Source organism: Pan troglodytes, chromosome 15 (assembly GCF_028858775.2).
Source record: "Pan troglodytes isolate AG18354 chromosome 15, NHGRI_mPanTro3-v2.0_pri, whole genome shotgun sequence".
Taxonomy (NCBI): Eukaryota; Metazoa; Chordata; class Mammalia; order Primates; family Hominidae; genus Pan; species Pan troglodytes.
This window is the reverse complement of record NC_072413.2, coordinates 43,033,647-43,058,588: the sequence shown is the minus strand read 5'-3', so window position 1 is coordinate 43,058,588 and position 24,942 is coordinate 43,033,647. Positions and strand designations below refer to the sequence as shown.

The following is a 24,942-nucleotide window of genomic DNA, read 5'->3' as shown; positions in this document are numbered from 1 at the left end:
TCCCAGTCCCCAGAACTGGGAGCAATAAATTTCTATTGTTTATAAATTACCCAGTCTAAGACATTTTGTTACAGCAGCAGGAAGAAGAATAGCTGCCTTTGAAAATAGTATTATTATTATTATTATTAATGGTGACTTATAGGTAAGCAAATTAGGGATACAAAATTTATGTCAAGTCCACAATCACAAAGCTAAACTGGTACTAGAATCCAGTATTTTGACTCCTAATTGTTATATCAAAATTCATCTTACTCTAACCTTTTTTTTTATCTGTTATTTCTATTTTGTCCACATGTAGGATTGGTTAGTGACATTAAAAAAAAAAGAGAGAGAGAGATGGGATCTTGCAATGTTGACTAGTCTGGCCTTGAACTCCTGAGCTCAAATGATCCTCCTGTCTCAGCCTCCTGAGGAGCTGAGACTACAGGCCTATAGGTATATGCCACCATGCCTGGCTCTTGATCTTCTTCTTCTTTTTTTTCTCTTTTTTTTAATTTTTGAGACAAGGTCTCACTTTGTCTCCCAGGCTAGTGTGCAGTGACACTATGATCTCAGCTTATTACAGCCTCGACCTCCCAGGCTCAAGTGATCCTCCACCTGAGTCTCCCAAGTAGCTGGGACTATAGACATGTGCCACCATGCCTGGCTAATTTTTGTATTTTTTTAGAGTCCTACCATATTGTCCAGGCTGCTCTGAAACTCCTGGGCTCAAGCAATCCTCCTGCCTTGGCCTCCCAAAGTGCTGGGATTACAGGCATGAGCCACTGCTCCTGGTTTTGATCTTCTTTTAGTAACTACTGCTTCTATCAATAATTTGATGTTTAAATCTCCAATTTGCTATATTATCTTTTAATCTTCACATTTTTGTCTAAGTAAATTAGAAACATTTAGGCACAAAAATCTCATTTTTATATCTATGTCATACATGTATGGTTAGTATTCACTGAAAAAGGCTAAATGATAATATCAGCTAAACATTTTTTTTTCTTTTTCCAAACAGCCAACTGTCCTTTGTAATCTGCTCCACCTTTTTTGGAGGGCACAGTGGAATTTGGGAGGAGAGGAGAAAACTAACTATACCTCGTATTTTGCTCCAATGAGGTAACTTAACTCTTCATGATTCTCAAACTACTTTTATCAGTGCCCTCTTTTCCAGAAAGCATATGCCCATACACATATCTTTAAAAACTTATAACAATTTTGTGAATGTTGCCATTACAGTTTTCAAGCACACAAATCACCAATTATCCTTAAATTCTCATGTTAGCAATTATAAAAACGGAAACCATTTTTATTTCCCTTAAATCAGCTCACGTGGTGCTGCCCAGTTCTTTTCAAAAAGAAGGCTAGGCCAGGCACAGTGGCTCATGCCTGTAATCCCAGCACTTTCAGAGGCAGTGGAGGGAGGATTGCTTGAGCTCAGGAGTTCGAGACCAGCCTGGCCAACATGGTGAAACCCTGTCTCTACTAAAAAATACAAAAAAAATTAGCTGGGCATGGTGGCGCACGCCTGTAGTCCCAGCTACTTGGGAGGCTGAGGCAGGAGAATCGCTTGACCCTGGGAGGTGGAAGTTGCAGTGAGCTGCAAGTGCAGCTCATACGACAGCACTCCAGCCTGGGTGACAGAGTGAGACTCTGTTTCAAAAAAAGAAGGCTAAAGCATGTCATACATTTAACACCTTTAAGGCCAACATATTTAAAATTTCTCTGTGTGGGGTCTCATAGGAAGAACTATGAATTTTTCTATTTAAAAAGTCAGTCTTGGCCGGGTGCTGTGGCTCACGCCTGTAATCCCAGCACTTTGGGTGGCCAAGGCGGGCAGATCATGAGGTCAGGAGATCAAGACCATCCCAGCTAACACGGTGAAACCCCGTCTTTACTAAAAATACAAAAAAAATTAGCTGGGCATGGTGGCGGGTGCCTGTAGTCCCAGGTACTAGGGAGGCTGAGGCAGGAGAATGGCGTGAACCCGGAAGGTGGAGCTTGCAGTGAGCTGAGATCACGCTACTACACTCCAGCCTGGGCAACAGAGCAAGACTCCATCTCAAAAAAAAAAAAAAAAAAAAGTCAGTCTAATTTTCTTCAATTTATGCTAAGGCTTCAGAAGGCCCAAATTATTTTATTTCTAGTCAATCAATCATATATATAAAGCAGAATATGAAGAGTTAGATGCATTTGATGGCTACATTGATTAATTTTACTTTGTTTTAGAAAAATATGTTTAGAAATGAAATCACATAATTTCACTCAATTACTAAAAATAAAACAATTTAACATAATTGTATACTTAATGTTCTGGTTTTAATCGTTAGCAATTTTGAGCAAAATTATTGCTTTCCGGTATTTTTAAAATACTAATTTTTAGGTTTAGAAGTAGAGAGCTAGTAAACCAATCTAGTTAGCAAGGAGAGATACTTCTGGGAGTAACTGACATCGAAACTATTTCTGAAGGAAACTGTAAGAATATAGGACCAAAGAAGCACTTTCATATTCTTAAATTTACTGTTAAAAACAAAATGTTCACCACTGATTTTCACATAAGACATAAGAACCCCAGTATCATGTGCTGGTCTTATTGACTATACACATGATGACTGGTAGCTAAAAGTTTAAAACATTTAATAACATCACATTTCAGGTATTATTTTAAGAGTTTTTTTTTAAAGGTAAAGGTTGATTAAATAAATGATCTACACTTGAGATAACTTTAATTCACTGAACAAACATCTTCAAGTGCCTCCTGTGTGCCAAGCACTGTGCTAAAGATACTGGATACTAAGATTAAAATAATCTCTGTTCTCAATGTGCTCAGAGTATAGTGGGAAATAAGACTTGTGAAGAATAAATTTCAATTCATTGTAATAGTAAGCACTGTGATAGGGAAAGCTTAGGATGAGATGGGTCAGGTGATGAAAGAAGACTTCAGATAAGGCAACAAAGGATTAGATGTTATCTGGAAAAGGGGGTCAGAGGATGGATATGGAAGGGCAATCTAGGCAATGACCAGCATATGTAAGGCCAGAAAACTCAATAGGTTAAATGTAGATAGGCAACGAATAAGGATAGGGCAATTTTTGTGGAAGCAGTAAGGGGAAAGGGGGCTATTACTGAATTCTGTATTTTATCTTGAAGATTGTTGAAGCCAATGAAAGATGTTAATCAAAGTGAGTGTTATCGGGGTGAGATTTGAGAACTCTGAAAGGTGGGTTACAAGATCAGATTCGTTCTTAGAAAGACCAATTCTGAAATCAGTATAGTTGATCTAGGAATCATTTTATCTTTGCCATATCTCATAATTTTAAAAAAATCTATAAACAGGGCTAGAAAACTACTACATGTAGTCACCAGTTGACTTCACTAAGAAGATTTTATAAATCATGGCACTCTCAATACTACCAAAATATTATATCCAATATTCTTATATTGTTAACAAGGGAGTTATCCTAATACCAAAGCTGTGTTGTTTTGAGTCACTTGAAAAAAAAAAATGGTTCAAACCCACTTCATTAAAAAAAAAAAAAAAAGGCAGGGGAAGCCGGGCATGATGGCTCACATCTGTAATCCCAGCACTTTGGGAGGCTGAGGCAGGTGGATCACCTGAGGTCAGGAGTTCAAGACCAGACTGGCCAACATGGTGAAACCCTGTCTCCACTAAAAATACAAAAATTAGCCCGAAGTGGTGACATGCACCTGTAATCCCAGTTATCCGGGAGGCTGAGGTGGGAGAATGGCTTGAACCTGGGAGGCAGAGGTTGCAGTGAGCCAAGATCTCACCACTGCACTCCAGCCTGGGCAACAGAGTGAAACTCCATCCAAAAAAAAAAAAGGGGAACGGCAGTTTAGGAAATAAAGAATATGGAATATGGAGAAAATATGGAACCTAAGTCCTTTAACAAGATGCACACTGCCCTTCAAAGACACTAAAACTAATACAATCTATTAACTTATATTAGACATAGCTATTCCCTCTAACAGAAAATAAAACTTGCTTCAACTCAGTATTTATTTTTATATTATGTTTAGGCTTTCACCTGGTGGGGCATCCATTGAGTTCATTCATTCCAGTATAATGTAGTTATTGGATGTTTTCAGTTGATCTGTGTGAAAGTGGCTAATGAAAACATACACAGAAAGGGGAAAATTCTGTTTTTAATCATTTAGCAATTTGGAGCAAAATTATTGCTTTCTGGTATATAAAAAATATACACAGAAAGGGGTAAAGGAAGCAAGAATCTCTTTGTTAAAATGCTAAAGAAATTGGGAGAGCCAACCATAAAATTACACTCATCAAAAGTGTAATTAAAGCACTACAGAACGCTTCCCCCCTCCCTCACCTTAATTGTACATTACTAAAGACCTATTTACCACAGTTCTTTTATTTAGTATATCACATCTACCTGTCAACAAAAATTATAAGGCACAGTGAAAGGTAAAAACAAAGTCTGAAGAGACAGAACAAGCATCAGAACCAGCATCAGATATGGCAGGAATGTTGTATTAACTTTTTTTTCCAGACACACACACCGAAAGGGGTAAAGGCATCAAGAATTCTCTTTTTTAAAATGCTAAGATATTTTATGCCAACCATAAAATTACACTCATCAAAAGTGTAATTAAAGCACTACAGATCACTTCCCCACCTCCCACACCTTAACAGTACATTACTAAAAAACTATTTACCACAGTTCCTTTTACTTACATTATGTCTACCTATCAACAAAAAATAATAAGGCACAGTAAAAGGGAAAAACAAAGTCTGAAAAGACAGAACAAGCATCATAACTAGAATTGGATATGGCAGGAATGTTGAAGTTAACATACCAGAATTTTCTAAAACTATAATTAATATACTAAGGGCTATCATGAAAAAAGACAACATGTAAGAACAAAAGGATAATATAAGTCATGAAGCGTTACTTCTAAGAAGGAACAAAAAAGAAACCTAGAAATCAAAAACACTGTAACAGAAAGAAAGAATGCCTTTAATGGGCTCATTAGTAAACTGGACATAGCTGGGGAAAGTATCTCTGAGCTTGAGGATGTAACAATAAAAACTTCCAAAATTGAAAGAAAAAAGCCTGAAAAAAAGAGAAGAGAATATACAAGAACTGTGGGAAAACTACAAAAGGTGTAACATATGTATAATGGGATTACTAGTAAGAGAATATAGAAAAGAACAGAGGAAATATTTGAGGCAATAATTACTGAGAATTTCCCCCAATTAATGTCAGAAACCTAACCACAGATCTAGGAAACTCAGAGAAAAACCAGGAGAAAGGTCAGAAAAACTACACCTAGGCATATCATCTTCAAACTACAAAAAATCAAAAATAAAGAAAAATCCTGAAAGAAGATAAAGGAAAAACAAAACAAAACAAAACATTACCTATAGGGGAGCAAAAATAAGAATTACATCTAACTTCTCAGAAACCATACAAAGAAGAAAGTGGATTGGAATATTTAAAGTATTGAGAGAAAAAAAAAAAAAAACCATCAATTTAGAAGTCTATACCCTGGGAAGTAATCTTTCACAAGTGAAGAAAAATAAAGACATTCTCAGACAAACAGAAATTGAAAGAAGTTGTTGTTAGTAAGACCTGCCTTGTAAGAAACATTGAAGTTTTTCAGAGAAAAGGAAAATTATATAGGTCAAAAACCTGGATATATATATATGTATATATATATAGAGAGAGAGAGAAAGTACACTGGAGGAGAATAAGTAAAGGTTAAAAAAAAACTTATTTTTCATATTTTTAACAGATCTAACAGAAAATCATTCAAAATAATAATAGCAACAATGTATTTTATTATGTATGATTATGTGTGTGTCTGTGTGTTTATGTATAAATGAAATGAATGACAGCATTAAACAGGTGACAGGGAGGAAGAAATTACAAATATTCTGTTATTATAAGGTACTTGGGTTACCTGTGAAGCAGTATATTGTTACTGAAAGTGAACGTGGATTAGTTAGTTGTAAATGTGTATTACACACTCTAGGGAAACTACTAAAAAAAAGTAATTAAAAAAAAAAGGAGCAGCAGCACAACTGATATGCTAAGAAAGAAGAGAAAACTGAATCATGTTAAATTCTCAATCAAAACCACAAGGAGCCAAAAAACAGAAGACAAAAACAGGAACAAAGATCATGAGCAACAAATAGAAAACAACAATTATGGTAGATATTAATCCAACTATATCAATAAACTCTTTAAATGTCTAACAATTAAAAGACAGAGATTGTCAGAGTGATCAAAAAACAAAACCCAAGTTCAGTAAGTTCTCACTTAATGTTACTGATAAGTTATTCAAGACTGCCACTTTAAGCACAACGATGTATAACAAAACCAATTTTTTTCCTCATCAACATTATAGCAAAATGATGTTGAACAAAATAACGTTATTTGAGGACTTACTGTATGTCATTTCACTGAAAGTCACGGTTTCCAAGAGCCTATCAAGGAACTTAAATGAGTAATTACTATATAGGCTGTCTACAAGAAACCCATTTTAAATATAAAGATAGATATAAATTAAAAGTAAAGAGATGGAGAAAGGTACACCATGCTAACATTAATCAAAAGAAATCAAGAGTAGCTATATTAATTTCAGACAGAGCAGACTTCAGAGCAAGAAAAGTTATCAGGGATAAAGAGGGGCCTCACATAATAGCAACAGGATTAATATTCCAAGAAAACAAAACAATTCTTAATGTGTGCCCAACAACAGTGTCAAATTAAATGAGGCAAAGACTGATAGAATTACAAGAAAAAATACACAAGCCCACTATTATAGTTGGAGACTTAATTACCCCTCAATCAGAAATGGACAGATCCAGCAGGCAGAAAAATCAGTAAAGACACAGTTGAACTCAACAACATCATAATCAACTAGATGTAATTGACATCTATAGATTACTTTATCCAACAACAGACTGCACATTCTTCTTAAATTCACATGGAACACTAACAAAGAAATACCACGTTCTATCGCAAAAAAAAACCACACACACACACTTTAACAAATTTAAAAGAATAGAAATCATACAATATTTGCTCTCAGGCCAAATTAAGATGGTGATATGGTTTGGGTTTGTGTCCTGTCCCAAATCTCATTTCAAATTGTAATCCTCAATGTTGAAAGAGGGGTTGCTGGGGGATGACTGGATCATGGGGTTGGATATCCCCTTTCCTGTTCTCATAATAGTGAGTTCTCAAGAGATCTGGTTGTTTAAAAGTGTGTAGCATCTCCTCCTGCCCTCTCTTCCTCCTTCTCCGGCCATGTAAGACGTGACTCCTTCCTCTTCACTTTCTGCCATAATTGTAAGTTTCCGAGGTCTACCCAGCAATGAGGAACTATGAGTCAATGAAGTCTCTTTTCTTTATAAATTACCTTGTCTCAGTTCTTTACAGCAATGTGAGAACAGAATACAGATGGAAAACCCCAACATACTTGTAGACTAAATACACTTCTAAGTTACATACAAGTCAAAGAAATCTCAAGTGAAATTTTTAAATATTTTGAAATAAATGAAAATACAATGTATCAAGATTTGTGGTATGCAGTGAAAGCGGTGCCTAGAGGAAATTTATGGCACTGAAGGCATATATTAGAAAAGAAGAAAGATCTAAAATCGATCATCTAAGTGCACATCCTAGGAAACTAGCAAAGGAAGAGCAAATTAAATCCAAAGTAAGCAGGAGAAAAATAAAAAATAAAAAATTTGCATAGAAATCAGTGAAACTGAAAAAAGGAAATCAACAGAAAATCAACAAAAACAAACTCGGGTTCTTGGAAAAGATCAATAAAATTGATAAGCTTCTGGTCAGGCTAAGAAAAACAGAGAAACAAATTACTAATATCAGAAATGAAAGACAGACTATCACTACAAATCACATAAACATTAAAAGGATAATAAAGGAATACTATTAACAACTCTATGCTTATAAATTGGGTAACCTAGATAAAATGGATCAATTCCTTGAAAGACACAATGTGTAAAAACACACACAAGAAGATATGGATAATCTGACTAGGCCTGTATCTGTAAAGAAACTGAATAATTAATAACCTTCCAAAACAGAAAGCACCAGAGTCAGATGGGTTTACTGGTGGATTCCACTGAACATTTAAAGAAAAAATTATACCAATTCTCTGCAATTACCTTCAGAATATAGAAGCAGGGAGAATACTTTCTGACTCATTCTAAAAGGCCAGCACTACCCTAATACCAAAACCAGCAAAGACCTTATAAGAAAAAAAACAAAAACAAAACAAAACAAAAACCCCAGACCAATATCACCTATGAACAAACATGCGAAAATCCTCAACAAAATATTAGTAAATTGAATCCAACAATATACAAAATGAATAACACACCACAACCAAGTGGAATTTATCCCAGGTATGCAAGGCTGGCTCAACATTTGAAAATCAATTAATATAACCCATCACATCATCAGGTTTAAGAAGAAAAATCACATAATTATATCAACAGATGCAAAAAAGCATTAGACAAAATCTAATATCCATATATGATGAAAACTCTCAGCAAACTAGGAATACAGGGGGAACTTTCTCAACTTTATAGCGAAGACTACAAGAAAGCATACAGATAACATCATATTTATGAGAAACTCAAAACTTTCCCACTAAGATTAGAAACAAGGTAAGGATGTCCTCTCTCATCACTGCTTTTCAATATCATATTGGAAGTTCAAACTAATGCAATAAGACAAGAAAAGGAATAAAAAGTATACAGATTGGGAAGAAATAAAATTGTCTTTGTTCACAGATGACATGATTGTCTGCATAGAAAGTCTCAAAGAATTAACAAAAAAAATCCTCCTGCGAATAATAAATGATTATATTATAGCAAGCTTGCAGGACACAAAGTTAATGTGCAAAAGTCAAGCATTTTCCTCTATACCAGCAATGAACAAGTGGAATTTGAAATTTAAAAAAAATTACCATTTACATTAACATACAAAAGTAGGATATTTCAATCTAAATTTAGCAAAATATGTACAGTATGTATATGAGGAAAGTATAGAACTCCAATGCAAGATATCAAAGAAGAGCTAAATAAATGAAGAGATAATCCATGTTTGTGGATAGGAAGACTCAATATTGTCAAGCTGTTAGTTTTTCTCAACTTGATCTATAGATTCAATGCAATCCCAATCAAACTCTCAGCAAGTTATTTTTTGGACATCAACAAACTGATCCTAAAGTTTATACAGAGAGGCAAAAAACCCAGAAGAGTGAACTCAACATGGAAGGAAAACAACAAAGTCAGAAGACTGACACTACGGAACTTCAAGATTTACTATAAAGCTACAGTAATCAAGACAATGTGTTATGGGCAAAAATAGGCACACTAATGGAGCAGAGTAAAGAGCCCAGAAAAAGACCCACATGAATACAGTCAGCTGATCTTTGACAAAGAAGTAAAGGCAATGGAGTAAAGACAGTGTTGTCAACAAATGGTGCTGCAACAACTGAACATGCACATGTAAAAAACAATGAATCTAGAAACAGACCTGACACCCTTCATAAAAATTAACTCCAAATGGATCATAGACTTAAATGTAAATTGTAAAACTATAAAATGCCTAGAAGATAACATAGGAGAAAACCTAGATGACCTTGGGTATGGTGATGACTTTTTAGATATGATACCAAAGGCATGATCCATGCAAGAAAAAACTGATTAACTGGACTTTATTAAAACTTTAAAACTTCTGCTCTGAGAACGTTAATGTCAAGAGAATGAGAAGACAAGACACAAACTGGGAGAAAATATTTTCAAAAGATACATCTGATAGGCCAGGCGTGGTAGCTTGCACCTGTAATCCCAGCACTTTAGGAGGCCAAGGTGGGCAATCGCTTGAGTCCAGGAGTTCAAGACCAGCCTGGCCAACATGGTGAAATCCCGTCTCTACTAAAAATACAAAAAATTAGCCGGGCATGATGGTGTGGACCTGTAGTCTCAGCTACTTGGGAGCCTGAGGCAGGAGAATTACTTGATCCTGGGAGGCAGAGGTTGCAGTGAGCCGAGATCGCACCGCACTCCAGCCTGGGCTGTCTCACAAAAAAAAAAAAAAAGAAAGAAAGAAAGAAAGAAAAAAAGAAAGAAAGAAAGAAAGAAAGGAGGTATCAAACCATGAAAAGACATAAAGGAAACTTAAATGCATATTACTAAGTGAAAGAAACCAATCTGAAAATGCAAGCTACTGTATAATTCCAAGTATGTGACATTCTGGAAATGACAAAACTATGGAGACAGAAAAAAAGACCACTGGTTGCTAAGGCTTGGGAATGGGGTGAGAGAGGGAAGAATGTACATGTAGAGAACAGAGAATTTAGGGCACTGAAACTATTGTTATGATACTATAATGGTGGATACAAGACATGGATACATTTGTCAAAACCCCACAGAATGTACTGAACATAAGACATGGATACATTTGCCAAAATCCCATAGAATGTACAACACAAGAGTGAATCTTAATGTAAACTATGGGCCTTGGGTGATAATTATATGTTAATATGGGTTCACTGATTATAACAAATGTACCCCTAAAGTACAGGATGAGGTGGGTCAGGTTGTTCTTGTGTGGACAGGGGTATATGGGAACTATCTGTACTCTCTGTTGAAAGTTGCTGAGAACCTAAAACTGCTTTAAAAATTAAAGTCCAGGCCGGGCGCGGTGGCTCACGCCTGTAATCCCAGCACTTTGGGAGGCCGAGGCGGGCAGATCACGAGGTCAGGAGATCGAGACCATCCTGGCTAACACGGTGAAACTCCGTCTCTACTAAAAATACTGGGCATGGTGGCGGGTGCCTGTAGTCCCAGCTACTCGGAAGGCTGAGGCAGGAGAACGGCGTGAACCCGGGAGGCGGAGCTTGCAGTGAGCCGAGATAGCGCCACTGCACTCCAGCCTGGGCGACAGAGTGAAACTCCGTCTCAAAATAAATAAATAAAAAATAAAGTCTAATAATTTAAAATATGTATGTATATATACTTTTTTTTAAAACTGCACACATAAAACTGTTTAGATATTTATTCCCTGTCCTCTATTAAAATAGTTCTTCTAAGACCTTTTTTGAACAAGTAATTACAACTTGATTTCTGGGTTAAATTTTAATTACACCACAGCATCTTTCAAAAGCAAAATAAGTCTATGCTGGCATTTCAGAAATGCACTTATCTTCAGATTCTTTTTGCTTTGGCCGGCACCAGAATCTTTTTAATAATATATACACTGACATCTCAGACTTGACACATGACAAGCAGTCTTAAGAGTAATGCTTAAAAAAAATCATCACTACCAGATAATGCTTATAATACAAGGAAATAACATATAACCAGATTATATAAATCTGAAAATTATTTCCAAAAAAATCTACAAGTTTTGGAATTGAAAGGAACCATAGAGAACACTCAATTCACCTCCTGCCATCTGAGGTCTACTGCAGAAGGTTCAAACTCATTATTTGCAAGATATTATCTCCATACTTTACCCCATCTACATCTCCAGTATCATCTGCTACTTCCCACTAGGCCCCTTGTGTTTGCTGTGCAAAAACTCCCCATTCTCTTATTAATTTGCTAAGTTCTTTCACATAATCAGTGTCTCTAAACACGCTATTCCTTTAGTCTGAAATCCACTGGGACCTATCCACACTTAGCAAGCTCCTATTCATCTTTCATCATGCTGTTTGAATAATAATTACATAGATAAAAGACTTAATTTAAGAAAAGTTTGACCACAAAATTCTGACTGTGGAATAATTCTAAATACAAAAAGAACTGTAACGAAATCTTAAACTTTACTTAGTAGGTAGTTGGTTGCTGCTGCTGGTCTAGCAATTTTGTGGGGGGAGGGGGGTTACTGTAGGATACAGCATATGAATAAATATTACTGGTGTTGGGTAGCAGGGATTTTATTGTGAACGAAGGGAGATTCAAATATGGAATAAAGGAAGATGAGAAAGAACCCTGCAGTACTAGTTTTGAATTGGAGGTATTAATATAAATGCATTAAAAAACAAACAAACAAAAAACAAGTACTCCTTGGTTCTGTCCACTGAAACGGTCAAACCACAATGGCAAGAAATAGCAATGAGCAAATCTATACTCAGACTTTTGTTTTCAAATACCACTGCCCAATAAAAAGGCAGTACTAGGACTTCTGAAAAAATGGCTGATTCCAGGTCTGAAGCAAGAAAAAAAAAACCAAAGTAAGGCTAGGCATCATGTTACTCTTGTTTTGTTTCATTTTGTTTTTGAGTCTGGGTCTCACTCTGTTGAGCAGGCTGGAGTGCAGTGGCACAATCATGGCTCACTGCTGCAGTCTGGAACTCCTGGGCTCAAGCAATCCCCCCACTTCAGCCTCCGAAGTAGCTGGGACTATAGGCATGCACCACCATGCCTGGCTAAGTTTTTTTATTTTTGTAGAGATGGGGATCTCACTATGTTGCCCAGGTTGGTCTCGAACTCCTGGCCTCAAGCAATCGTCCAAATGTTATGTTAAGGAAATAATCAAAGACTAAAGAACAGTCATGTTAAAAGGACACAGGAGCCAGCCACTAGTTAAATTTGGGACAATTTTATCATGCAAATGTTAAAAAAAATTTAGTAACAAAAAATAATATGTAATTATTACACATACAAGAAAAAAAGAATTGCAGGTAGTAAACGGAGAAGAAATGTCACAATTTTTTAAAATTACTCTTTTTGTAATTAATTTATTTTAGTATTATTATTATTTTTGAGATGGAGTCTTGCTCTGTTGCCTAGGCTGGGGTACAGTGGTGCGATCTCAGCTCACTGCAACCTCTGCTTCCTGGGTTCAAGTGATTCTTTTGCCTCAGCCTCCCGAGTAGCTGAGATTACAGGTGTGCGCCACCACACCCAGCTAATTTTTGTATTTTTAGTAGAGACGGGGGTTTCACCATGTTGGCCAGGCTGGTCTCCAACTCCTGACCTCAGGTTATCTGCCTGCCTCAGCCTCCCAAAGTGCTGGCATTACAGGTGTGAGCCACCCTACCTGGCCTTTGTAATTTAAAAATTACAATTTGGGCTGGGTATGGTGGCTCACGCCTGTAATCCCAGCACTTTGGGATGCCGAGGCGGGTGGGTCAGGAGTTTGAGACAGGCCTGGCCAACATGGTGAAACCCTGTCTCTACTAAAAATACAAAAATTAGCTGGGTGTGGTGGTAGGAGCCTGTAATCTCAGCTACTCAGGACACTGAGGTGGGAGAATCGTTTGACCCTGGGAGACAGAGGTTGCAGTGAGCTGAGATTGCGCCATTGCACTCCAGCCTGGGCAACAGGGCGAGACTCCATCTCAAAAAAAAAAAAAAAAAAAAAAAAAATTACTACTTGTAAGCCCCCAGTGTAATAAATGATACAGGTAAAGACCATTGGTGGATGCTAAACACAGTGGGTGAAAAGTTGTTGGGGTATTCTTAGGGTCTCAAAGTATCATTTTACTGATTATATGCTAATTCTAAAGAGGAAAATATACCTTTACAATGGAGAGATCTGGCTATTACTACCTTATCCAAACAGTAAAATTAAGCATCACCAGTGATGGGACAGCCTGATATCATTTGCCTCATAATGTAATGTACTGTGAAGTTCACACTACTTATCTTCTACTTAATATATATGTATCTCCTATGTAATATTTTCCTAAAAATATTTATTTTGAATCTAATCAAGTAAACATATAAATGTAAAACTTGGGACATTCTACAAAACTACCCCAAACTCTTTTTATAAAAGGCCAATGCCATGAAAAAACAAAGAAACAAACAAGTAGGATACTATTCTAGATAAAATTACAAGGGACATTAACCACATGAACCCTGACTAGATCCTGGATGATAAAAGTAAAACAAGAAATATAAAACACTTTTGGAGACAATTTGGGAAATTTAAATACAGGCTGTCTGTTACGTATTATTGAATTACTACTGATAGTCTTAGGTGCAATAATGATTTATGGTTATAAAAGAAGAATGTCATTCTTAGGAGATATATGCCGAGATATTTAGGAGTGAAATCTCAAGATATCCACAATTTACTTTCAAATGGTTCAGCAAATATGGAGGAAATATGTCAAGATGTTACAACTGGTAAATATAGATGAAGTATATGGGTATTCATTGTACTCTTACCTATAGATTTGGAATTTTTTAAATAAAAGCTTTGGGGGGAAAATCTCAGTTCAAATGTCTTCTGTGGAGGCTTTTTCTTTTTCTTTTTTTTTTTTTTTACTTTTCTAGTGGAATTATTTTTTCTGTCTTCAGTATTCCTGCAGGACTCTTTATATTTCTACTTTAGCACTTAACGAATTTGTTAACTGCTAATTCCCAGGTCTGACCTTTTTCCTATACTGTGTGAAACTGGCCTCATCTTCATTCCCAGAATTTAGCTCTTTATCTGGCACCTACTAGGTATTCAATGTTTGTTGTATGAATGAGATAAACTGACATGCTACAGTAACTAAAACTGAATCTAGGTATTGTCTATATCACATGTGTCTCAAATTTAATTAAATCTATCAAGCAGGAAGCCTATTAAATGGTCCTTTGTGATCTGTACCATTATAATGAGTACCAACATTCAAATGGATTTAAAATCGATTTAAAACAAAGCATAACATGTTTCCCTCAAGCAGGCTGACCCTTAAGTCATCACGGGCATATTTTCATTTAAATTCTTCACACTTTCGACTCAAGAAAATTAGAGAAGCATACCTGCTCTATATCCTTGGAAGTGGAGGTCTGGTTTTCTCCCATGATTCCAGGTTGCTCATTTTCCCATGGTAATTTATTTTTTCCTTTTCCTGCACTTAATACCCTTCGGGTACAGATAGTTGGGCTGTAAGATCCATAAATGTGCATGCTATCCCTCACGTGGTCACCACAGTGACAGTGTGCACTCTGAGTTCTGTTACCAGCCAAAAGCCAATCCGTATCTGCTCCATGTGCCAAATGGTTTGACCTACCCCCGGCAGAAGATGGCATCAGTACTGCATATTCCACAAATCCCTGCTCTGTGAGCCTTGGTAAGGTTTTCCTAGCCAATCTGGCCTGCACAGCATTCATCACTCCATCTCCATTATCTTGCAGTTCAACTGTATCCACAGCTTTAAAAAGGATGCTGGTTTTACCTGAGCCCATTGATGATGCCAATACGGCAAAAGCTTCTAAAGCTGCTTGGCGTACCCTGCGTTTGCTATCTACAAGAGCTGGGGCAAGATCAAAGGACAGTTTGGGCAAGTCAAAATCCTCACTAGGATAGGTCAGCAGGGAGCAGATGCAAATGTTCACCACCTCCTCTCTCACTCTGGAATGCTTATGTTTGAGATGTTCCAGGAGTAAACAAAGCACCTGCTGAGGTCCTACTTCCTTCATTAGCTTGAGGAAGATTTTCATGTATTCTTGTTTGATCACCAACTTGTTGTCCGCCAGCACTTTGACAGAAGCTGCTATAACTGGTCCCAAGAACTGCTGTACCTGCTCTCCAAGGCGAATAACCAGTAAATGCAGGACTTGAAGTGTGCCATGCACCACTTTGAAGTTAGAATCGTCTAACAAATTATACAGCAAACTAATGAAGCCAACAAGACTAGAATGAGGAGTAGAACTAGGGTTAAATTTTCCCAGCACCTGCTTTAGTTCTTCGACGGCCTGGGTCCGGTTCTTATAGTCTTCCTGATCCAATAATCGTGAATGCAGCTCCTGAGGAATAATCCCAAATTTAAGATTGCTGTTGGAAAGAGTCACTGCACAGGGAAGGGGATCTTCAGGAAATCCAGAGGCTTCAAGTTCCAAATAATAAGGAACCTGACTTCCAAACTGGGACTCCAGGCGGTGATTGTAGTGTCTCCTCAGGGCAGAGGGCAGACGAGAAATATAAGATTGAAACCTGTCTTGGCCAAGTCGCTCCCCAATTTGTTGAAGTGCGGAGAAAGCTGTCTCAGATTCTTCTTCTGTCTCCTGATCACCAAGCTTTCGGGCTAGGGATATTATCACCTCGGTGAGATCCAGACCAAGCAACAAGTCCTCAGTAGTAAGCAAGATGGGAAGCAGTAGTGCTGTGGAAGCTCTAAGTCGGGCATCGGTACTTTCCAGTCCTTGTTGTATAAGCGTTCTCAGCACCTCTCCAGAACTACGTTTCAGACATATATGAAGGATCTGCAGCGCATCTTTCCGCAGGGCTGGATTCTCTTCCCGTAACGAGACAACTAGTTGAGGCAAAAGTGCTAAGCTAAAGGCCTCTTCAAGCTGGCCTGCCTCCCCCTGACCCCGGAGAACGTCCGAGAGAAGTTGCAAGCAAAGCCGCTTCTCATCACTACCTCCTTCCACAAGCACTCGGCCCAGTGCCCGATACAAAGCTTCCTTGCGTCGGGGGAAGCCAAGTCGACCGCCCCGCCGCGGCAAAGCAGCTTGCAAAGCCTGAAAGGCCTCAGAAGGATCCGGGGCAGTGCGGAGGAGTTGAAGGAGCCGAGTGTCCTCTTCATCTCCCCCTGACAAACCGCCTCCAGACTCAGACCAGCTGCTTGAGACTGCCTCCGAGGGCATCAAGAGGGCCGAGGCCAGAGGCGAAGTTGTAGTGGGGCAGGAACCGTGGTCCCCCGCAGCTCCACGGAAGTAGTAGTTTTTCTCTCCTCTCATAATGCCCCCAACTCGACTATCATCAGTCTCTGGGGCGGAAGGACGACTGCGGCTCTGGAGCCGATAGGTAGAGAGGACTGGAAAGGGCGGCAGCAGAAGCAGCGCGGAGGGGGCAGCCGCCATGCAGGGTTGTCAGGTGGTGGTGGTTGGAAGAAACCATTGCTGTCTCCAAAGGGCTCGATGGAGCCCAGACTTCCAGATCCTCTCCAAGCCCCAAGCTGCAGAAGAGGCAAAAGAACAGCTTCAGCCTGCCGCCAGGCCGCCCCCAACTCCGGGAGGCAGCCTCTGGCAAAATGGCCCCCGTCTGAGCCCTAGACCCCACAGCTGCCACCGGGCGTAACCAAGGGCACCACGTGACCAAACCGATTGCTTCCATGGTGATGTACCCAGCGCGGACCTCTTGACCCGGAAATCCACTTGCCGTGATGAATGCTGGGTTATGTAGTCCACGTCAGGTGTTGAGACTAGGCCAAAGTCTCCTGGAAGAGGAAGTCAGAACGTTGTAAACGTAGCTACAGCGGAGAAGGGAGGAGGGGTGAAGACATTTGACGGATGTGACGCTTTCTTTGCTCTGGGCGGAAGTTGCCCGCCCCACCCGTAAGAGTTAGGGTTTGACCGGAGCTAGTGAGGATCCAGCCCAGGCTCCAGTTGTCCGCGGATCCTCCTCCTGTCGCTGCCCGTGTGATTACTGGGACTCAGGTATTTTCCTTTTGCTGTCCTCCAGCGGTGCAGGCTTTGGCAGTGTTTTGCCCGAATGCCACTGGTGCTAGAGTAAGAGGCAAAGGACTGAGCGGAGCAGGTGGAAAGAGAGGCGACATCTTCTTGTGCAGGGCTCGTCACCCTTGTAAACGCGTTACTCTCTACCACCCTGAGTAACTGCGATCCTTTCCTCTTGCCATCTGCTTATCAGGACAGAAGATCTGGACCACGGCCAAGCTCACAAATCGGGTATTTTTTTTTCAATTCCTGGTCTTTGGGGCCTTTATTCGCCTCCCCCTTCTCCTTTTGTCGACTTCTCTTAACCCTCCGGCCGCAGAGGGTTAAATTTTTTTTGTTTTTGTTTGTTTGCTTTTGGCAACGTTTCCTTACCCTCATCACTTTGCGTTTTCTTTACAACGTACATAATATGGAAATAGGTCTGTTTTTTTTCCCCTGTAGCTAACCGCCTCTCCCTTAGACGTTATCAAAATCTTTCCTTCTAATGCAGTTCCTCTGTGGGACTCTCCCCTAACCTCCGCCCCCTCGGTCTGCCGCCCTAGCCTCCCTGCAGGATCCTCAAGCGTCTCTGCAGCTTTTCAGTCTCCTAGAGACAGAGATTGCGAAGACAATTTCACTTGCGGTGGAAGTTCTTTTTGGCATCATGGTTCTAAGAGAATTCTGCCTTGTGGATTTAGGAATGATAGTAGACATTTATTTATTTTAGGCGAACTGAGAATTTTGTGTGCATTTTCTCCTTCTCATAAGTGATACTTAAACGGACACAGTGGAAGAGCTGGAGTGTCTAGTGTGAGCCTGAATGCTTTGGAGTGTGGAAGAGAGATTTTTTTTTTTTGAAGGAATAATACAATTACTTTTGAATGACTCGTGCGAAAAGTCTAAGTTATCATTTGAAGACCCAAATTTATGCACTTCAAATGCAAGTATTCCTACCCTGCTCTGTACCAGGTGGGATTTCTCTTAAATACTTTTTAAAGTCTTGGAATAAATGAGTCACATATGCCAAACAGCTTTATAAATAATGCTCCCAGCTGATGCAAGTGCAAAAATAATTTCTGGATTTTTGCCTTAAAGTACGATTTGAATATCAGTTTTGTTTTGTTTTGTTTTTGGGGGGTGGGGGTGGGGAATAGACTATTAATGTAAATGAGGCTGTGTAAATATACATCCTATGTTTTGGTTTAAATTCTAGGCTGTTACTTTGGTTTTAATGAGCCATTTTCGTGTTTAAATGAATCTGCCTAAATTAGGTTTAGCTAGCATGTTTCATTTTAGGGACAGGTTAAAGACAGGGAGGTGAAAAACAAGAAATGATTGTAGCAGTTGTCAATGAGAAAGTGTCTGGTTCTCACAGTTCCAACCTAAGAAGCTCAAATGTGTAGACTTCTAGTCATGTATTGCCCAGACTTGAGGAACCCAGTTCAAACTAACCTAGACAATGATGTACACATTACAGTGCCAGTTTATGTTGGATCAGAATTTTCAAGTTGAAAATCCAGTGCACTCTTTCTTGTATCCAAGAACTTGGGAAGCCAAGTTAATAACTAGAGGTTGTGTGGTAATCATGGAATCACAGAAAAGGAACTTCGAAAGTCTTAAATGAGAGACGTGGATACTTAAGCAGTTATCATGCCCTTTTCCTGGGAACAAAGCAAGATGAGTCTTCCTTTTGTTTCTTGTTTTTTTAGATCCCTGTGGATCACTATACATTACAGATTGCAATTTATTTTTTATCTGTTACATTTTGTCTCTTTGATTGAAGACTTAGAAGAGGCATTAGTCTCCATAGTGGATATTTAGGAAACGGGACTTCATCAGCATCACATCTTACTGATTATCTTTTAGAGTTATTTTGTGGAACATAAATCTCATTCATTGAGTGTGTATTCTTTTTATTACGAAGCAGATTTTTTTTAATCTTTGGAAATCTAGGAATTTCTCGTATATTGACTTAAAAAGCCTTTTGGATTTAATCATATAGAGAGAGAGTACAAATTTATAATCAATTTTTAAATAGTAGAATACACTATTAGGTGTTTTATTAATAGTACACCTCAGAAAGTTAAAAGGAAGTGGTTAAGGATACATTGAAAATTGCAAATTCAGCTAAAACAAGTTTAAAATTTCAATAATTTCAAGAATGTAGTTAAATTAGTGAATTATAGGAATGTGTGTGCTACATATGTTAATTTTTTTAGCTGAACTTAAGGGTAAACACAATTGCCCTAAAAACTTACTTTATTTCCAGAATCAGAGATAACACATTAGTTCCCTGGGCGAATCACTATGATTTTTCTGTGTTCTTACTCAAATTTTACAGACATCCAGGAATATTGAACGTCAGTGTGAATTCTGTAAACTATTAAGAATTTTGTGTAGTTTGAGAAGTTATTGTGAAGAAATGCTATGCAAATGAAAGTTGCTATTAATATTAACAAGCAATCATAATAATACCATGTTTTGAGTATTTGCTATGTGCCATGCACCATGCTAGGTACTTAGTAAATATTAACTCATTTAATCCTCACAAGAATTTTTTGAGGTTACATCTTCTACATTTGGACTATGGAACATTTTATGGGTGTTTCCACAAAAGAGTAATTGGACAGAGGAAGAAAGTAAAACTCACATTTGCTTAGAGCTTGGAGAAGGTTTTGGTGGAGGTCACTGTTGAAACTTTAGGATAAAATTAGATTTTTTCCATTATTATTCATATATTTTATTATATATCATTTGATTATATATTTTTTAATTTATTATTTTTTCTTTCAATCCTTGGTTGAAGATTATATATATTTTAATCTATCCTTTTTGGATTTCTATTCAAAATATTTTTAGTTTCTTGTTTGAGGTAACACTTTAATAAGTTAAGAAATTATGAGCTTATTTTATACAGGATTGAATCAGTTTTCTTGATGTATATGAGTGATATATTTTCATCTACTTAGGTTTATCTTCCAAAGCCATTACGTATTTCTGTCTTCAGTCAAAACTATAATTTTAAACAAAAATCCAACTTGTATTACATATTAATTACTATGTATAAGTTAACAGAATTTCACATCTGTTGCAGTTTTTCAGTGGACAGGGATTAATTATGTAACTTAGACGCCTGTCATAACATGGATTCAGAAATAACACAGAAGAAAGCAAGTTCAAAGTCATTACCACATCCAGTAAGAGCTCTTGACAGGCTTCTAATTTTACTTTTCTTTTGTTTGTCAATAAAAGTCAAATCTCAGATAAAAGGAAAATATCCTAACTTATTCCATAGGCTCACTGATAGAATTATATACCATTATTAGTTGAATTATCCTATGAGGAAAGTTGAACTGTAGGAAAGAAATTTAAGAAAAGAACAGATGTGATAGAATATTCTCCTAATTTGATAAATCATTTCTTATTTTCTCTTTTTAAAGAAAACTGTCTGTTTGAATTTTTTTTTTAAGAGTAATCTTGATTTCTGTTCACCATTTATTTACTCTGGGTGTGATCTATATTTATATAGTGGCAGATAAGTGCCTCCCAACTGATTTCAGCACCGCTGTTTTGTGGCTTAGGTGTCAATTAAGTAGATAGGTACAAAACTCGCAACTTGACCTTTATTAACTTCGTTTCAGAGCCTAAAGTTAAGTTACTGTAGACTATGGAAAGTTTTATTTTAATTTTAATTTCAAATGGATACTTTTTATTCGATATTGACTAATGCAGTTACCAAGATTCAGAATACTATTGTTTGTTTTATCATTAAAAAAAAAAAAAAAGAACAAAAACTATGGCAGAGATATGGAGGAACCTGATATACCAAATCTGCTTTTAGACAAATACTGGAAGGCAATGATTGTTCCATGGATCCTTCTTTATTTCATTTTAAAGCCCTGTGTATTTTTGTATCTAATGTGTATTTATTTTATAAAGATTTTATATGAATGATCTATCCTCTTTGGATTTCCATTCTGCACATTTTTAATTTCTTGTTTGAGTTAAAATTTTAATAAGATTAAGAAATTCTGAGCTTATTTAATAAATGAGGCAGTGTAATAGAATATTTAAGAATTACATAGACAGAGTGCCAAGGTTTAAATCTTGCCTTGGACTTAATTTCTCTGTGCCTCACATTTCTTTATCTGTAAAATGGTAGTAATAATAACAGTGCCTATTATATTGTTGCTCTGAGGATGAAAGGAATTAATACATGTTAAAAGCTTAGACTGTTAACTGGTACATTATGACAGTCAAAGGTATTCTAGATGCTCTTTCATAGAATTATTTCATTTTATGAGAAGTGATAACAATTATAAATTGATTCAGTAAATATTTTAAGCAGCTCAACATTGTTTGGCAGTTAATTTTTTGTATGTAATGTGTAGAGAGCATTGTTCTAAGATTAAGAAAACATTCTAGTCCCAGTAATGTTTTTTACTAATTATGTGATTTTGCTAATTCATTTAAACTCCCTGAACTTAGGATTCTAAAACTGTCTTATTCAAAATTTTGTGCCTTATATTTTCTGTTTTTTAAGAAAAAAGTCTCTTACTGTGCAAAATTTCAAAAACATGTAAAAGCAGAACAATATGATGAACATCTATTTACCTATCACGCATCTTCAATAGTTATCAACTCATGACACCATCTATATCCCCTTCCGCTACCTCATCCCCTATTATTTTGCAGCAAATCCTAACAACATATTATTTCATCTACAAATATTTCAATACAGCTGGTCATGGGGGCTCACACCTGTAATCGCAGCTCTTTGGGAGGCCAAGGCAGGAGGATTGCTTGAGGCCAAAAGTTCAAGACCAGCCTGGACAAATAGTGAGATCCCATCTCTACAAAAAATAAAAATAAAAAATATTAGCCAGGCATGGTAGCATGCGCCTGTAGTTCTAGCTACTCGGGAGGCTGAGGAGGGAGAATCCCTTGAGCCCAGGAATTCAAGGTTACAGTGAGCTATAATTGCACCATTGCACACCAATTTCAGTATATATTTGTAAAAGAAAAAAGCTCTTAAAAACACAACCACAATACCACTATTTAGCAACAAAAAATAGCAGTGATTAATTAATATATTAATAATCCAGTCAGTGTGTAAATTTCCAACTGTTTTCTAAATATGTGGGTGCACACACAAGTCTATGGTTCACAGGTTGTATTTGATTGATACGTCTTTTAAATTTATAGATTCATTCTCTTTATTTCTTGCAGTTTATTTGTTGAAGAATTTAGTTTATTTTACAAGATTTTTCACAGTCGGTATGTTTTTGCTAATTGCATCTTTCTGGTATTGTTTAACATGATTTTTCTATTTTCTATATTTTATGTAAATTAATAGTTGGAACTAGAGAATTGGCTGTAGTTTAATTTGCTTGACTTTGGTGTGTGTTGGGGTTGGGACGTGAGAATACTCATGGGTGTTATGTTTTTCCATCAGAAGGCCCAATTATCTAGCTATCTCTCTTTTTGTGATATAAACAGCCCTTCACAATCAATGCCCATTATTTATTAAGGATGCAAAATGGTAATATTCCATTATTCCTTCTTTATTTATTAACAGGGATACTTTTAAAAAGAGAAATTTGGCCAGGTGTAGTGGCTCATGTCTGTAACCCCAGGACTTTGGGAGGCCAAGGTGGGAGGATCGCTTAAGACCAGGAGATCGAGACTAGTTCCGGCAAGGTAGTAAGACCCTATCTCTTAAAAAACAAAAACAAAAAAACTCATCTATTTGGAAACCCAGTAGTACAGTTAGTGTAGGAAAGGCATAATAAATGTTTGATTATTTCTCTTTGTTTACTAGGTTTCAAAAAATGAGTTGCTACATTAGCATCGTCCGGTGTTGACCATTAGGACTTTTTTTAAGTATCATTATTAACTCATGCATTTAAAATATCTGATATCGTTTAATCAATTGCAGTTATTATTATTGATGATCGGTTTGTCCTGTCTTTGACTAGTGAAAGCCTATCAGTTTGGCCCCTGAATATTTTTTATATGACTCTTGTAGTATTTGATAGCTTTCTTGCTACCTAGGATGTATTTATTTATTTATTTTGAGGCAGGGCCTCACTGTGTCTCCCAGGCTGGAGTGCAGTTGTGCAATCACTGCACACTGCAGCCTCGACCTCCTGGGCACAAGCAATTCTCCTAGCTCAGCCCCCCAAGTAGCTGAGACTACAGGCATGTGCCACCACATCCAGCTAATTTTTTTATTTGTTTTTTTTCTTTGTAGAGACGGAGTTTCACCGTGTTGCCCAGGCTGGTCTCAAACTCCTGGGCTCAAGCTATCCTCCCACCTTAGCCTCCCAAAGTGCTGGGATTATACTACCTAGGATTTAGATTCCAAATGTGTCTTGACATCTTCTGCCCCAGACATGGTATCAGCTATCTGCCCAAGGAGTTCTGTTCTCTTTGAAGGAAATGGTATTTAGAGAGTACATCTGAATGCTAGAAGTGTTCTTTGCTACTGGGATGGTCAGTTTCTAGACCTTTTCAGTAGACAGAGCTAGGAAATATAATTTATTTTTTTCCTTAAAATAATATTACGTATATTTAATATGTATGTATAGCTCACATGTATTTTATGTATTATATATAAATTATGTATTAGTATATATGAATATTTACTGTTATTTATATACATATATTTATTCTCATACTTTTTATTCAAATACAGACTGTGAGGTTCATAATTAACATCTTAGTGTTATGTCATTATCTTCTTTTTCCCATACCAAGAATCCTAGATCACAGTGACCCTAGGGTTGATAGAATATCATATCATTACTCATTTGCTTTATAGCACAATACACACATTAACAGTGTCACAATACAAATAAACAGTGTCCTTATCAACAATGCGATTACTGAAAACAGCATAAGATATATATTTTAGGGCATGTCGCAATAGAGACTTCAGATTACTGTTTTAAAGTTATTTGGAATGGTATGGTAAGGCCACTAAGTAGATATTTTCTTCCTTTGTATTTTCAATTTTCAAATTTCTTATGGATCATGTTTTTAAGATTTAATTGTGCTTTATAATTACATAAAATACTTTTCTGATTCCACAGTCAAATCTATAAAACAGAGTATATTCAAAAATATCTACCTTCTATCTCTATCCTCTAGTTTTTAGTTCCATACCTCCTCTTGTAGGTAACCTTTAAAAGTATATATTGTGTAAAATTTCCTTTTTTAAATAGAAATGATTATGTATGTTTGTAATCTTCCCTATCGTAGATAAATGATGACACGCTAAACACACTTTGCTTTGATCAGGGAGATCACTGCAGAGTATTCTATACAGAGATTCCTCATTCCTTTTCATCGCTGTATAGTACTGCATTGTGTGGATGCTCTATAGTTTTCACAACCATTCTTTTGTTGCTGGACATGAGAGTTGTTTTAAAAATCTTGGTCAGTTGCCTTTTGGTCTCTCAAATATGAGGAATAAGAAACATGAGTATATTATTTTGTTTTTATAAATAGATCTGCAATTATTATTAGCCTTATGGATTTGTCTTTAT

General features: G+C 37.1%; 2 protein-coding genes across 13 annotated transcripts in view; one reads left to right on the top strand and one right to left on the bottom strand.

Annotated features, from left to right (window-relative positions):
• Nucleotides 1-17,251, bottom strand: part of TOGARAM1 (TOG array regulator of axonemal microtubules 1) — a 112,329-nt gene extending 95,078 nt beyond the window's left edge. For 4 of the 7 annotated variants that reach the window (XR_010150936.1, XM_009427747.5, XM_009427748.5 and 1 more), the window contains exon 1: nucleotides 14,774-17,251. Coding sequence is in view for 6 of the 7 variants with exons in the window: in XM_009427747.5 (XP_009426022.4) it covers nucleotides 14,774-16,819 (2,046 nt within the window). In the remaining variant the exon portion in view is untranslated. The remainder of the gene's footprint in view (nucleotides 1-14,773) is intronic. The other 3 variants (XM_009427749.5, XM_009427750.5, XM_063792889.1) reach the window with 1 other exon arrangement.
• A 22-nt stretch (nucleotides 17,252-17,273) lies between these two features.
• Nucleotides 17,274-24,942, top strand: part of KLHL28 (kelch like family member 28) — a 37,693-nt gene continuing 30,024 nt past the window's right edge. For 3 of the 6 annotated variants that reach the window (XR_010150938.1, XM_016926031.4, XM_063792890.1), the window contains exons 1-2: nucleotides 17,310-17,644; nucleotides 18,120-18,361. Coding sequence is in view for 3 of the 6 variants with exons in the window: in XM_016926031.4 (XP_016781520.1) it covers nucleotides 18,320-18,361 (42 nt within the window). In the remaining 3 variants the exon portion in view is untranslated. Of the gene's footprint in view, nucleotides 17,645-18,119; nucleotides 18,362-24,942 lie in introns of all 6 variants that reach the window. The other 3 variants (XM_016926032.4, XM_016926034.4, XM_016926033.4) reach the window with 3 other exon arrangements.